The sequence below is a fragment of the Symphodus melops genome (assembly GCF_947650265.1).
Source record: "Symphodus melops genome assembly, chromosome: 7".
In the NCBI taxonomy this organism is placed as follows: domain Eukaryota; kingdom Metazoa; phylum Chordata; class Actinopteri; order Labriformes; family Labridae; genus Symphodus; species Symphodus melops.
In genome coordinates, this window is record NC_136697.1 from 2897106 (window position 1) to 2913858 (window position 16753).

General features: G+C 43.8%; 1 protein-coding gene across 1 annotated transcript in view; it reads right to left on the reverse strand.

The window, feature by feature from the left end:
* The window catches only part of LOC306826853 (cadherin-18-like), an 82357-nt gene that overhangs the window by 32935 nt on the left and 32669 nt on the right, over window positions 1-16753 (reverse strand). The window contains exons 3-4 of the mRNA XM_079348387.1: window positions 8346-8640; window positions 1844-1963 (exon numbers count right to left, since the gene is read on the reverse strand). Coding sequence (XP_079204513.1) covers window positions 1844-1963; window positions 8346-8640 — 415 coding nt within the window. The remainder of the gene's footprint in view (window positions 1-1843; window positions 1964-8345; window positions 8641-16753) is intronic.

Below are 16753 nucleotides of genomic sequence, written 5' to 3' on the forward strand. Positions count from 1 at the left end.
TGGGGGAGGCCGAGAGGAGGCGAGGAGGGGACAAAGATCTTCTCTCCTCTTCTCTGGCTTCTATCCGCTCTGACATCAGCAGCCGCCGTTCTTTCGGCAGATCGCTCTGTGTTTACTGATGCTGAGTGCGAAGACATACCAATTAAAACTCACAGTGTGTCCTGTGAGACTGCAAAGCAAAGATTTAGATTTGAGCTGAGGGAAAAGGGGGAGTAGTGCCCAGATGAGGGAAAGCAGCTTTCATGATAAATACTTAAAGATTCATTAGAAGTTATTAAAACAACTCTGCTTCAGAAATGTATTATATATTTGTGTCGAGTCGGAGGAGTCTTTTCTCCGAGTGAAAGAGAGACACTACAGCTTTCTGCTTTGTGTTTGATACAGCAGGACAGGATGTCAGCTTAGTTATTATTAATTATGTTTCAAATGTGTCTCAATCAGGAGTCTGTCTTTAAACGTTTTATTTAGTGCTGAAAGAACCACTCAACAAGAATTCTGCTGTTTGCTAAATTTAAATCACATTTTATCCTTTGTACGAGTACTGACATCTTCAGGGGCGGCTGCTAAAGATGGGATAACTTGGATAAACCCTCCTTTTTTCTTTCACCATGAAGATGACACATTTATTCTAAAAATGATTACAACGGATTGTTTTTTAGCTGACGCTCAAACAACGAGGCTAACACCAGGTCAAATAGCTTGTTCCTTCCACCCGTTAGTTAGAGCTCAAACATCTATAAGATCTTCATCTGAGTCCAGTTCCCTTTGGATCAAGCTTCGATTTACCACGGCCCTGATGAATGAGAAGTGTAAATGATTGACAGGTGTCATGACCCCCTGATTGGCTGATCATGTGGGTTAAACTCATTGAGCCCAGAAGTTACCGACCTTTGACCAAAGACACAACTGTAGAGTTTCAGATTGTAGAGATGCTAAGAAACTAACTTAACACGTTTTAACTGAACAAAGATATTTGACATTCTGCCATACTGGTCATTAATAGACTAGCACGGTAATGAGTCCAAAAACCAAGAAGTGAGTTAGCATTTTAGCTCCATGGGTCCTAAACTCTAAAAGTCGATGTGGATTTTGAATGTGTTTGTGTTTAGACGCCTGAAATAAGGTCTGTGGTTAACACAAGCTGAAGAGATGGTGATGTTTTGTTAGACGAGATAAACTACGTTAGCTTAGACCCCCACTTATGATTTGTTTTTTACACATACTTTAGATGGCGGTTGCTAACGAGTAGCTAACTGAAACTACAGTGGTTGTCATGGAGACATTAAACGTCATCACGCCAGGAACTCTGTCCCTAATCCTCCTCTAGTCATGTTTTTCAGAGCTCTTGTAAATATTAGGTTCATAAACAACTTATTAAGCTAACGTTTGTCAAAATCAACCGACCGCGGTGTAGTTAGCTTTTAGCATAACGTTAGCTTTTTACTTCTCTCGGCTGCATTAACTCTTCTAACTTCATATAAATGATGTTCATCTGTAAAGATTATCCAGCTGAACTAAACAGCTACACATCAGAAACGTGTGTTTGACACAGAGATTATTTTCTGCAATCATCCAAAATCCACTGAAAATAGGATAGGATTAAAATACATCATCACTTTGGAAGTCTATTAAATTAGATTTAAGACAACTGTGATGCAGGTATTTGTCCTTTCCTGAGGACAACGTGACAATTTACTGAAAAACAGAAATCCTGTGACAACCAGCTCAAGAACGCCAGAAACAAGCATGGAGCAAGGCGTGGGGGGGTTGTCCTCTAAACTCCTGTTACACACACCTGTCCAACATGAACGAGGTGTGCACTCAGACGACGCAGCAGCCGTACCTGTCTTTGGGTCCACAGAGAAGTACGGCTGTCCCTCCACCATGCTGTAAACGATCTTGGCGCTGTTCCCGTAGGTTGGGTCATCTGCGTCTGAGGCTGTCACCTGGAATACTGATGTTCCTGAAGAGGAGGGGGAGAGTCGAGAGTCGTGATCAGTTTAAGGACATCAAATCATATGAACTGACCCATACTGAAGAATAAATACAGAACATGTGCATGTAACATTTGCAATTAAAGGATGTAGTAATGAGGATCTAAAATGAGATATTGTTGGAACTTTGTACAGGTCATTTGTGATGATTGTTTACAATCTTCTGTGCATGAAGGTTTTCAGCACCACATTAGGAGTTCACCTCTGGATTTAATTGTTCAAAGGTTATTTAAGACAAATTATTGCAGTATGAACTTCTGTGTCTCTTGTCTTTTTCATTAACAAGGTTTTATATTTTAATTTCTCGTATTAAATCAACGACATGAAACAGCAAAGCATCTCCACAAACATGAAACAAGAATGTCTAAAAGCAATGTTCACCTTCTTCACACTCAATAAAAATAAGTAAAATCCATACATTGGAAACTAATTAGAAGTCAAATGAATGTAGAAACCAAATTCAGATAGTCTCCACATTTCTCCTCCTGAACATTTCCTGAACAGTCGGATGAGCAAGTCGCTTTAAAAGTTGCGGCCGCAAGGGATTGTGGGGCGGCACTTTCTTATCTCCTTTGGTAAAGGATGGTCCAGTGTTTCCTAAAGGAGGTTATAAAGGAAGCATTGAGCCACCTCTCCTTAACTTTTAGAGAATTTGAGCCACTGTAAGCTGTGATAAGATTAGTCTGTCTAAGGGTTCGGATGCATGACCAAATAACCAGGTGCTGAAAAGCTTAGCAGCAGGAATTGAAAGTAAAAGACATCAGGTAAATTAAGAACGAAAAGAGTGGAGCCATTCAGTTTGTCTGGAGGAACAGAAATCTTTCTGCAGACATCCAGTCAGGTCTTTAAAGAGCGCTAATGATCAGGAGATGTCCTGTTAGTTGCACTAACCTGAGGCCTGACACAATATTATGGACATTTATTTCTATTGAAGTGACAGGTCCCTGCGAGGACTCTGCAGAGGAAGTATGTGCAAGGAAACAGTTGAGATATGCAGGTTTAGGGGCTGAAGCTGAACGACGAGGATGGTTCAGGTTGGTCCAGTGGGACGTAGAGGGCACGATCAGCTGCTTCATTACTGGGAGAGCTGGGAGTGCAGGAGTTTGTGAAAGACAGTATAGGACACGTCAGATGAAGCCAGTGAATGGATCTGGAGAAGGAGGAGTAGTGCTAGTTGGGGGCCAAAATAATGGTCGCAGAAAACCATTCATGTATTCTGTGATAAAATGAGGGAGCAGGGGGAGGTAGAGCAACCCCGATCACAACACGTCCACGCATTTTGAAAACAGCATTTGTTCTTCTCATCTGAAAAATAGCTTGAATTAGAACTGCTGAATTCTTTTTGTTGCTCTGGTCCGGATTATTTCTCTCATTTTAAGAATCAAAACACAAGCTAAAAACATGATCGAGGCACCGGCCTAAAGTGATCGGTGTTGTAAATGACGACTTGTTGCTCCTTCTCTCTGGGAACAAAGAGCCACATTAAAACAGAGTGTGTTGTCAGCAGTGCATCGGTTGAGAGCCACAGCCCATTAGCCTGAGCATGTAGTAGCGGACAGGAGAGGCCAAAGCTTTAATCCATTTCATTCATCACCTTGAACCGCACTGTGTTTGCTTGAGGCACTGTTTAATGCCTTGTGGTGACAGTGGTATGAGACACTGGTTACAGTGGTAGAGAGGAGGACTCTGGACAAAATGCTCTCCATCATGGACAACACACACCACCCTCTGCACAGCACCTTCAGCGGGCAGAGGAGCATGTTCAGTGACAGACTGCTGTCACAGTCGTGCTCCACGGACAGACTCAAGAACTCTTTTGTCCCCCTATAGGCCATAAGACTGTACAACACTTCACTGTCACGGCAGGGAAGAAGCTCACAGTGAACCCTGGACTAATTTTTCACTTTTTTTCTCAAGATTTGTCTTACACTTTTAGGAAATTATTTATTTATTTTATTATTATTTCTTTTCTTGACCTAAGTTGATAATGTGACGGTTTCATAATTTTTCAAAGTGGAAAATAAAAGGATTTTGAAAACCAAAACCTTTCCCACTGCCTGCTCCTATACTAAAAACCTCCATTAAACACTAGATAGATAGATAGAAACTAGTGTTGTTTGTGCATGTACAGAGGTGTTTGAGGTAGTGCCAGAGGTGTGAGTACAGTCGTTAAACAGTCAATGCAGGGATGCAGACTGGGCCAATTAAAGTGCTCAGCAACATAAAGGAGCAGTGATTAGCATTAAGTGTCCAAAACCATAGGGTGAAACCAGTAGTGATTAGGGTGATTGTCATTAAAGTACCCAACTATTGAGGAGCAGATTAGCATTAAGTGTCAAAGACAATAGAGTGAAACTTGACCTAGTTAGGGTGATCATGTCAACCATTACAGATATTGTTCACTTTTTTTTTCTCACTCCTCATCTGCACTGCTGACCTCAGAGTCAGCCTCCAGTTGGACACTTTAATGCATATTGATAGTCACCTTACTGAGCACTGGTCAATTTAATGATAATCACCCTAATCATGTCTGGTTTCATCCTAGTGTTTTGTTATGCTACATCTGAGATAGATAGATAGATAGATAGATAGATAGATAGATAGATAGATAGATAGATAGATAGATAGATAGATAGATAGATAGATAGATAGATAGATAGATAGATAGATAGATAGATAGATAGATAGATAGATAGATAGATAGATAGATAGATAGATAGATAGATAGATACTTTATTGATCCCGAGGGAAATTCAGGGCATCCAGTAGCAGTATACAGACAGGCAGGACACAAGACATCGGTTACAATACACACCCGTTGTCCCCCCTCCCCTCTGTATACAATACAATAATCCCCCAAACAAGATTTAGCAGCCCCTATGTGACTAAGAGTAAAGGTTAAACCTGTGCAGTTAGCATTGGCATTAAAACTTACATAGTATGTACATAACCTGTGAGGAGAAAAAAACATGTGCTGATTAAAAGAGAGAGACCTGTAAACAGTTAAAGGGCCTTAGAAACAAAGTGCTGACCTTCTAGAAACTAGTTACATGTGCATGTACGGTGGTATTTGAGGTAGTGCCAGAGGTGTGAGTACAGTCGTTAAACAGTCAATGCAGGGATGCAAATTGGGCTCAGCAACATAAAGGAGCAGTGATTTGCATTAAGTGTCCAAAACAATAAGGTGAAACCAGGAGTGCTTAGGGTGATTGCCATTAAAGTACCCAACTATTGAGGAACAGATTAGCATTAAGTGTTGAAGACAATAGAGTGAAACTTGACCTAGTTAGAGTGATCATGTCAACCCTTACAGATGTAGCATAACACAACAGTAGGATGAAACCAGACATGATTAGAGTGATTATCATGAAAGTGACCAGTGCTATCAATATGCATTAAAGTGTCCAACTGGAGGCTGACTCTGAGGTCAGCAGTGCAGATGAGGAGTGAGAAAAAAAAAGTGAACAATATCTGTAATGGTTGACATGATCACCCTAACTAGGTCAAGTTTCACTCTATTGTCTTTGACACTTAATGCTAATCTGCTCCTCAATATTTGGGTACTTTAATGACAATCACCCTAATCACTCCTGGTTTCACCCTATTGTTTTGGACACTTAATGCTAATCACTGCTCCTTTATGTTGCTGAGCACTTTAATTGGCCCAGTCTGCATCCCTGCATTGACTGTTTAACGACTGTACTCACACCTCTGGCACTACCTCAAACACCTCTGTACATGCACAAACAACACTAGTTTCTATCTATCTATCTAGTGTTTAATGGAGGTTTTTAGTATAGGAGCAGGCAGTGGGAAAGGTTTTGGTTTTCAAAATCCTTTTATTTTCCACTTTGAAAAATTATGAAACCGTCACATTATCAACTTAGGTCAAGAAAAGAAATAATAATAAAATAAATAAATAATTTCCTAAAAGTGTAAGACAAATCACAATATCAACAAAACCAACAATTATCTGAATCCCCACTCACCAGGCTCACACTTTCTCCTTTGCCAAGCTGTACAGCTGGCCAGAGATGGGACAACCTGGTCTGATCCCTCGCCGTACAGGGATTGGCCGATTCAACCCCGCCCCCATCTTCACCAAACACTGTGCACCCTCGTACAACAAACATATCAATGACAAAAAACCTAACGACCTCAGTGCAGAAAACAATTAAAACTGATCCACGCTTGATCCAGTCACACAATGCCAACATTTATATTACAGATTTCAGACAACTCAGTAACATCTCTCACAAGAAAAACATGGTCCATCATAGTCCTGTCCTGAACACAATAAGTTGTTCCAGAGCGTCCTTGAGTCCATTGGACAGGACTGGAGAGAGGATTTTATAATCTGCACAGAGCAAAGCCACTGGCCTCCAGTTTTTTAAAAGTGCCAGCTCACCTTTTTAAGGAAAGAACGACTCTTACAGGATCCAGGAAGAGATCCTGCAACACTCCAATAAAACACTGTACTATGTCTTATTAACTCCACAGCCCCTTTCAGTATATAGTGTCTGTGTTCCCCTCACTCTGTGCCAGTGCGTCTTGTTCATTTGTTCAGCGTTCCAGCACTTTTTGTCTTTTCTGATTCTGACCCTGTCTTGTTCTGACCTCGTTTTTTGCCTATTGTTTTGGATTTGTTTGCCTGGGTTGTTTTTGGATTGCCGTGTACCGAACCCCTGCTTCAATAAAAGGATTTGAAACTGTCTTTGCTTATGAATTGTGTGCTTGGGTCTCCTCAATCTGATCGTGACAGTACGAACTGACCAGAAATGGACCCAGCCGACTCAGACCCTGTTTGTGGCGCTATCCAAGCGCAGGGTGAAAGGATTGCCCATCAGGACAATCAAATCAGCGTCCGCTGCCATCCGGTAAAAGAATTAGCTGAGAGGCAGGAATCCGTGATGTCCAGCTTCGGATCACAGATCAACTCGATGTTTCGGATGATGCAAGAGTTGACTGTGCACGGCTGCGATGCTCCTGTTGTCGCCGCGTCTCCGCCTGAAGCTGTTGTAGAGATTTCGCCGCCATTAACAGCCTCTGGACCTCCTATTACCGACCTGAGAGATTCTCTGGAGACTCTGGGGATTTTGAACTACAAGAAGTATTCCGATTTATGTTGTGCGGCCTGTGGTGTCGGATATTATGTGTTTTGTTGGAGTTTTCTTAGACGCAGTGACTGCGTGTCACCATGTTGAATCTCACCTCGTTGTTACGTCTCGTGGTACTCACAGCACCATCACTTCTCTATGGAGTGTTGACGTCGGCGTGAAATCACACTGGAGCCCCACTCTGTCGTCAGATTGTTCCTGTGAGCTGTGAGACGGATCATAGCACCGACTTGCTGGGTGTGAAACAGTTTAAGTGATGCAAAGTGCAGATGAAGATGAATCAGAGATGCAGAGGGAGACGGTTGAAGAGAGAGAAAACTTCTGCAGCTGTTTGCTGAGTTTTTGCCCTCTCCACTCTGGGCCGAGCTTCTCAGCAGGTGCCTGTATTGTTGAGTTCACAGTAACTTGACATAATTGTCTTCAGAGACAGGATCACTGCACATGTGCAGTTGTCTCAGGGTTGCCTCTGCTTCATTGATGGTGCCATGCCAAACTTTAGAAATGGCATGGCATTTTCTTTTTAATGAAGAGTTGATGTTTAGGAAGTCTGAGGTTTTATGATTTAGAAAATGTGGGGACACTAACAGAGCGAACTCGAGGTGACCAGGGGTCTCCAACAGGTAGCTCAGAAGCTACTGGCAGCTTGTGAACAGGTTCCTAGTAGCTCATTTCCAGGCTGACTGAAAAATCAAACCAAGGACAGTAAATACAAGAGTAAAGCTGTCATGTCTTCTTGGACACTGATGTGATGTTTCAGACTCTGTGATATGTGAAGAAGAATTTAAGATTATTGATAATTGGATTATTGAAGTTTACAAACAGTTTCTTCATTCAGCTGATGTGATTCAAGAAGCTCTTGGCCACTTTCATTTTGTCAAAGTAGCTCTCAGATGAAGAATGAATGGAGAGCCCTGATCTAAACAGAGGTCGCTTTCACTGACTCATGTTGGATGCTACTTTTTAAAGCTCCTGCGGGAAAGTTTTCAGTAGCTCGGTTTTGGCGCCCCCCCGTGGATCAAGCAGAACCTCTCATCTCTTTGCTAATTTTACAAGACTTGTTTTTTTGTGGTTTTAATATATTTACAAACGTAGAAAACATACAAAATATTCACAAAAGCCTTTTTTTATTTGTTGGCGTTACGAGCAGCTCATGCTGGCTCACGTGCTGACCTTCGTGTTTGGGATAACTTCCTGTTAGTTTGTCAGGAAAAGGTGTTAAAGGCTCGCTGCTTACCAACGTCAGACATCTCAGGCACGGATGCTGAAGATGGTCCGTCAGGAAATGTCGGAGCGTTGTCGTTGACATCCTGAACCTTGATGATGAACTCTGACTCCGCCTCCAGCGAGCGGTTTGTTCGCCTGTCGATGGCCCTCGCATGTAGCACATACTGAGACTTCCTCTCTCGGTCCAGGCTCTGGGCAGCGTGAATGTCACCCGATGTCTCGTCAATGATGAAGATGGACCCGGCCCCCTCACCGGAAAGGATGTACCTCACGGAACCATCGGCCTTGTCAGAGTTGGAGTGCAGCTGGAGATGGAAGAAGGACAGAGAGAGTGAGTGAGTGAGGAAGGGAGCGGTGAAGCGTCTGACGAGATTGTAATACAGATTAATAGTGTCAGGACGAGTAGTCAGTTAATGGTGAGGAGAGGACCAGCCATCCAATCAGAAGAGGAGAAGCAGGAGTGATGGGAGACGGGGTGTGACAGACTGGACAAAAGACCCTGAAACAAGTTACACGTTCATGAGCGTGGAGTCCAACCTGCGTTTCACTAAGACAAAGTGAAAACTGAGCGTTGCACGGGCATATCGCCGCCTATCAATCTTCCTTTCTGACCACATCTTTCCCTGGAAGCTCCTGAGCTCTACGGTCTTGTCGGATCCTCGAGAGTGTTGGTGGGGACGGTTTACTGCTAGCGGACTCGAGTAGACGGACTTCCCGCAGACCTTCAGCGAGGCCATCTGACTACCTGACGTCCCAGACCATCAGACTGTGTTGGCCCCACAACCACCGCTGTCGACATCCATGCACGGCCTGCTCCGGCAAGGAAGTGTTGACATAATGAAAACAAAGGAGAAATCCTCCCTGCACATTGTCCCACACGCTCTTTTGTCAAGTATCTCCACATAAAACCTATTGTTATGACTTGGCGCTATACAAATAATGATTGACTGATTGATTGATTGATAGTCTTTATCACTCGACCCACAAATATAATAGATTTGGTGACTTCTTACTAGGGGTAGATTACCACGGTAACTTATCCCAATAATGTTCAAAATCATTCTGTATGAAACTCCTGTTTACTGACCAATCAGATCTCTGTATCGATGGACATGACTTAATGTGGCACTTTTCTTACTACTCACACAGCATCAGTGGTAACTACAGCGGGCTGAGCTGTAGCTGCAGCAGTTGGGGATCGAACCCCAAAGCTTCCAGCTGAGAGACGACGGTTCTACCACTGATCCACAGCCGTGAGAGTGGAGGTGGGAGAGTGCGACAGACATGCTGTGATTCATTTGAAATATATGATTAAAGCTGTACAGATATGAGACTGAACCAAGCGCTGAAGTCTTCTCCACAGAAATACAGCTGTGGCTCAGTGGTCGAGGTTTTAACTCCGTATTTATGGTCCTCATCATTAGTTTAAGGGGAGAAACAGCGGTTATTAGATTCGGATGTTTTGTGGTCTAAGTGACACTAAAAGCCTTCGTTTGTGTGTTCACTGTCAGATACTTTTTTTGTGTTTTGCGTCATGTGTTTTACTTCAGCCTTTTTTGTAAATATCACTGTAAAATGTGACGATCTGCTGACAACCAACTCGCTAAAACCGTCCTCACATTCTGAGCTACTCCTGCCAAAAATAAACTCATCGTCACTGACTGACTCACGAGAACAGAAGAACCTTTAATGGAGGACATATTTAATGTTTTGTCTAAACAACTTTTTCAAATATGTAAAAACGCTCACAGGATCTTTTAATGTCTTCAGCTGCTTTTTCCCTGCAAACACCGTAACTAAGCTCAGCCCTCATCAGGTCTTCCTACTTTCAAACAGTGAAGGATTCATATTAGTGTCCCAGTCTGTGACTTCACGGTACAGCAGGAGCTCCTCGTCCTCAGACGTGCACACAAACACAGTTCTCCTGCTGCCTCCATTGAACCCGTATCACTTCTCTTATATCCTCTAAAGACCGCACAAATGAGCCATCATGTCGTCCCCATCTCACGCCTCTGCAACATTCAGACTGAAGGCGAAACGTAAATATTGTGGCAGTCTAAATCGGGCTTTAGAATTCCTCCTTCATCTGTTTTGATGTGAGATTTGAAAACAGGATTGTGGGTTCTCATTTAAAAAAAAAATCTCTTCATTATTTCAATAGGTGTCATGATGATTAGTAAGGAAACCATTTTTTTTATGTCAACTCACACACAACCCGTCCTCACACACACACACACACACACACACACACACACACACACACACAGATTACAACAACATAACAATACCAAGGTGGGAACAAAACAAAGCAAGCTAAAAAACATACAAAACGATATTGCAATGATAAATGTCCCTCCCTCATATATTCATACCTCGCAAGAGCATCAATTGTCCTGTTGTGTTTTTAATATAATATGCATCACAGATCACAGACACATTTTTCACATGATCCCCTCAAATGAAACTGAAGTTTCTGTAGATTTATGAACATCATGAGGTTTTTTAAGCAGTGTGAAGCTTCCTTCTTAAACACCTGTGACTTTGTAAGTCCTGCAATGTTCTCCCTGATCAGGTGAAGGTGAGTAGGTCAACATGTTTGCCTTTTGTTTGGTTATGTCAACTTTATCCTGAGGACCTGAACTTGAGCTACATTTACTTGTCGGTATTCAGAGTCGAAATAGTTAGCACAGCTGCACGCTGTTAGCTTACTCAAAAAATACTCAGCAACAAAAACAAATCCTTCAAAGGTTCCGGTCCCCGGTGACTAAAACTTCCCTCTTTGAGAGCATGGATTTTTAATAATCACGAGGCCTTCAGGAGCATGCTGAATATGCAAACGACCTGCATGTCTCTCACAGCGAGCGCAAAGGATACCACAGAAGAGAAGAAAAAGAGGCGAAGCTCAACACCGACAGCAACATGAAATGAAACAGAAGGAGACAAGATGACACAATAAGCTGCAGCGAGAGAAAGACTCTGCCAGTATGAGCTTCAACCACGCTGCGGCGTGCAGACAAAGAAATTCCATCGCCCTGGCACAAAATAAAACATTGAAACCAAAAAGAAGAGACAGGAGGAGACAACGAAAGAGGGGGAGGTTAAAAATACAGCAGCGTGGAAACAAGCGTGAGTCTCACAGCAGCTGGAGAGGAGAGGCTGAAATGGTCCCCCCCCATGTTCACGTCTCTGCAGCAGGAGGAACAAAAGAGCGCGAGGGTGTGAAATATGAATCAAAGAGAGCGTGGGCGGGCAGGAAGCCACGCTTATTAATTTAAACAGGTTAATTCCCTTCTTGTGGGATTTCCAGGACACATTGCACTAAGCTCCGTCTCTAACCGTACCGAGTGGAGACATGATAAGGCGGCTTCACTCTGATTCGACGTACTTCATCCTGTTTATGTAACATCAGTGCATCATGCTGTCAACACAGTGCGGAGACCATTTTCAGTTCAGGGTCGAGTGGGTTTTTCTCCTGCCATTTGCCCTTGAGCAGTCGGCCGTCAGACCTGGACTTGGTCCCCAGGCAGTGTCCCGTGGCTGTGCGCTGATCCTAAAGGAATGTGAAGGTCAGATGAGGAGGAGGGATGTGGGACTGGATAGAGAGATGAGTGCAGTGAGCTGTTCAGTCTCAGTCTGATCAAATCAGAAGGTAAAAGGGCCGTGAATAACCAGGGTATGTCTCAAGTGAATGTATGTGTCCACATGCCTGTCTCGCTCTCTGTTTCAACAAACCACAAACAGTGAGTGCTTCTCAACTGGTGAAATGTGTGCCTGGGAAAAAAAGTCTATGAATCACATTTAAAACACGTTTGTCGTGTTTGGTTTCTTTGTTCTGTCACATGTTTTGTGACTTCTGACGTCCAAAAACATGATTGAGATATTTCATCGGACAAACGGATGAAGGGGAGTTATTGATGTTGAAACGGTCGGCATGAGGTTCTGTAAGAGTGAAGGACACAGAGCACGAGAGGAAGTTTAGAGAGATCAGGTGAAGTGACTGTACAGTTCTCCCTTTGGAGGACGTATGTCTTAAAGTAACCTCACCCACTGCAGCCCTATCTCCTGTCTGCACATTGTTACTGTAGAGGAGACAAACTCTTGGTCACTACATGGATTTAATGCTTGTGCAAAGTCAACATGTTGTTCCCACCTATAGGAAAACACTGTTGCAGCATAGTTCTACCCTGCTCTTTGTATGTAGACGGTGAATGGGCTTGAGCTTGTATAGTGCTTTCATGTTATTGTTGACTACTCACAGCACTTTGACACTCAGGTCACGCCTACACATGCACACACTGATGGCAGAGGCTGCTGTGTAAAGTCACCATCAGACCAAGGAGACGCCTTTGAGGAAGCTTGGGGTTAAGTGTCTTACTCAAGGACACATGGGGGTTGAAGCAGGATATTCTAATGAGAATTCACCTAGGAGGCAGGGTGACGTTTATGTACGCATAGAGTCTATGCTGCACGGTGCATAGACTCTATACACACAATATACATTGATATGCATTGATAGAAGGACACATTTTCTCATTATAGCGTCACATGGGGGACTCTGTTGCTTCGTCCATTTAGATTTACAGTCTAAGGTTTTCTTACTTGCTGATTTTTGCCCTCAATGCGTTTTCCTTATTATGGTCACTCTTTGTACTCTCACCATCATTTCAGTGTGGCCAACAGTTTGTTGTGCTGATCAAGCTACATAGTTACTGTGTTATATGTATGCTAGCACAGTTATGGTACCTTTAGCTTGCCCCATCGTTGGCCTATAAAAGGAGTCCGTTAGCTTAGTCTATGATAAGATTCAGGTCACATAAGCATTGGCATACACAGCTTGAACCCTCAGCTAGATAATACAAGTGGCCTTGTTGTTGTTGTTATTGTTTTGAATAGACGTAACAAATGTCAATCGGCGTTTAGTGGTAGAAACATGAGGGTGGTGTGTGTGCTAAAGCTAGGTACTGTGAGTCGTTGTCAGCCGCTTCCCTCATTCACTGCACACTTGGAGAAATGGAAATATTAAGCTGGGACACACATCCAACCCCTCTCCACTCGTGTTTGCACGAAGGAGTCTGGAATCAGTACGCACCATAATGAAGCACCATTGAACAAAATGACAATTGACAAATGTGTCCTTTTCTCCAGCTTCAGTCACCTGTGTCCTGCATTGTTGAGTTAGCATGTTCGCAAGCGCTCTTTATTTAGCTTGTAGCTTCATGTGTAAACTCACACAGAATGACTGTGATCTAAAACCTCTTCATCCAAATAATCAGAGTATATGTTCTTCTTCTTCTCTCTGGTCTTTGACTAAAACAGCTGTCATACACGAGGGGAGGAGCCGTCCATGTAAACACAGCTCTGACAACAACACAGCCAGCAGGACTCCAGCTTCTCCCTCACTGGAGACAGTCAGGACTCACACACACATTTACACAGAGACTGGATGAAATATTTATGAGGAACATGTTGCTCCCTCTCCCTTCAAGTAAAAGTTCAGCTCTTTCGGAACCTAGATCTTAAAGATGATGATTGTGATATTTCAGATGGTTCTGATGCTGATTAGAACTATCAAGAACAGCTGTTGATGTTGTATCCTGCCCCTGATCACTTCCTGTCATCACCTCTGATCACTTCCTGTCATCACCTCTGATCACTTCCTGTCATCACCTCTGATCACCTCCTGTCATCACCTAGACTTTTAGACTTTTAGACTTTTTATTTCATTGTCCCCGAGGGGAAATTCTTTTTCACAGTGTACAGTTTTAAGGGCAGCACGCCTACAGGGGGTGGACACAGGCACAGGGAGATACATGAGAGACAACAGGACATACATGTGGAGCATCAGGACAGACAGTGATAGGGCATACAGTGACAGAACATACAGTGACAGAACATACAGTGACAGGGCATACAGTGACAGGGCATACGGTGCATATGGTTATGGGGGGACCGGGGATTGGGACTGAGGAGGATTTTTATTGAGGGCTGAGATGACTGCAGGCACCAGGCTTCTGCCGTATCGCGCCTTTCTGCACAGCAGGGACCTGTACCTGCGTCCGGAGGGCATGATGGTGAGGTGGCAGTTGAGAGGGTGGGTGGTGTCCAGTGCTATTGTGTGTGCGATGCGTGTGATGGCCTTTGAGTTGAGTTCTGACAGGGTGGGAGTGGGGAGACCGATTAATTTGGCTGCAATGTTTGTGACACGGGTGAGTTTTGTTCGGTTTTTGACAGTGAGCATGTTGAAGAAGCAGGTGGAACAGTAGAGCAGGATGGGCTGGACGATGTTTTGGTACAACAGGAGGAGGAGATGGGGGGCGACATATAGTCCTTTAAGTTTCCGGATGGCGTGCAGTCTTTGGTGGCTCCTTTTTTGAATGTCGTGTGTTGTGTGCTGGTCGAAGGTGAGATTGTTGTCTAGTGTGAGTCCGAGGTATCTAAAGCTGTCAACAGTTTCAACTGTGTCATTGTTGATGAGGGTGGGGGGCTGGGGTGATGGGGTGCCTATTATTATTTCTTTTGTTTTGTTTACGTTGAGATGGAGGAAGTTAAGCTTACACCAGTGTGAGAAGTGAGTGACAGTGTTGTGGTAGTCTGTAGTGGAGTCACTGTCTGATAAGAGGGCGAGGATGGCAGTGTCGTCAGAGTATTTGAGGTAGGTGGTGGTGGGAGAGGGGCTGGTGCAGTCGTTGGTGTACAGGGTGTAGAGGAAGGGGCTTAGCACACAGCCCTGGGGGGCTCCGGTGTTGGTGATGAGTGGGGGTGATGTAGATGTGCCTACCCGAACAGCTTGCCGTCTGTCGCTGAGGAAGTTGTGCAGGAGGTGGATCAGAATGGGTGGAGTGTTGAGTTTATGGAGCTTCTGGATGAGCAGGTGCCTTTGGATTGTATTGAAAGCGGAACTGAAGTCCACGAAGAGGATCCTCGCGAAGGTGCCTCTGGAATCGAGGTGCTGGAGGACAAGATGTAGCAGGCAGGCCACAGCGTCCTCTGTGCCCCTTTTTTCCCTGTAGGCGAATTGGAGAGGGTCCAGATGAGGTTTCACTAATGGGAGGATGACCTTCAGCAGCAGTTTTTCCAGGCATTTCATAAGTATGGGTGTGAGGGCAATGGGGCGGTAGTGATTGAGGTCGGAGGGTCGTGGTTTCTTGGGTACCGGGATTATTGTTGCGCTTTTCCAGAGGAGGGGTATTGTAGCAGTCAGATATGACTCACAGAAGAGGGAGTGGGCAATAGGAGCCAGTTCTGTGGCACAGGTCTTCAACACCCTTGCTGGGATGCCGTCGGGTCCTGGGGCCTTGGATGGGTTACCCGGTGTAACCCATCCAAGGCCCTTCCTGTCAGCTCCTCTGATCACCTTCTGTCATCACCTCATCACCTGACGTTGTTTCCTCCTCTTTAGATCCTCGCCTGTGTTGTTCTTTCTCTGTGATGTTCGTCACCGTGGATTAAAGCTTCTAATGAATATATAGTGGGATGATGAACTGATCACTCTCAGTTTTCTTATCTATCAAAATGAACGACGGCCTTCAAATGTTTCTGTTATGGTTAAAAACATTCAGTAAAGGACAGAAAATAAACGACCTCTGCTGCCAAGGCAACCTGAACACTGTCCTGTTCATAGAACCCTTTTTTCACTTGCCAGAATAAGCATCCCCATAGAAACCACAGCGACAGGTCATGGTGACCGTACACTGAAAACAAAAAAAACTTCATGCATGAAAATAACTGACACACACTTCCTGTGTCCACCTGAGAGAGAGATCTTCTCAAAGCCTGTTGCTTTATTTCTACCTCCACCTGGATGAAGGAGACTTCAGTGTGACTCCTTCACGGAGAGAGGGAGGGGGAGGGTGTAGGGGTCGCTTTGAAAACAAGTGGAGCGTTTTCTCTGATCACACAAGCACACACAAAGAGAGAGGAAGACGATCGCCATAAGATGTTCAGCAGAGGCGTTGTGTTACACGGAGCCCTTAAAAAACACACACACCGTGATATGACTCTAAACCCTTTTGCAGAGCCTTTAGTTAGAAACCAGTGCAACTAAAAATAACACAAGCTTCAGTAACAAGGTGGTCGAGTTTCCAGGTGGATGTCACCCAAAGTAAGTGCTAGGTTTATCATTTCTATGGAAAAGATGAAAACGATTAAGATTAGAAGAGAAATAAAAAGAAAAGAAATGCTGAAAGCAGAAACTAAAATCAGGTCTTTTTGAACAGCACACGTCTGAGACCCCTCTAAAAAGCAGAAACACGCTCGTGCTGCACAGACAGGATGGTCCCAGCTGTGAGTGTGTGTCTTATGTGAGTACAAATAAATGCAAATCATGATGTTTAATTTTTCAGAATCAGAATTTTTTTTTTTTATATATTCTTGGCAATAAAAAACGATTTTGATTCTGATTCATCAAACAGACATCAG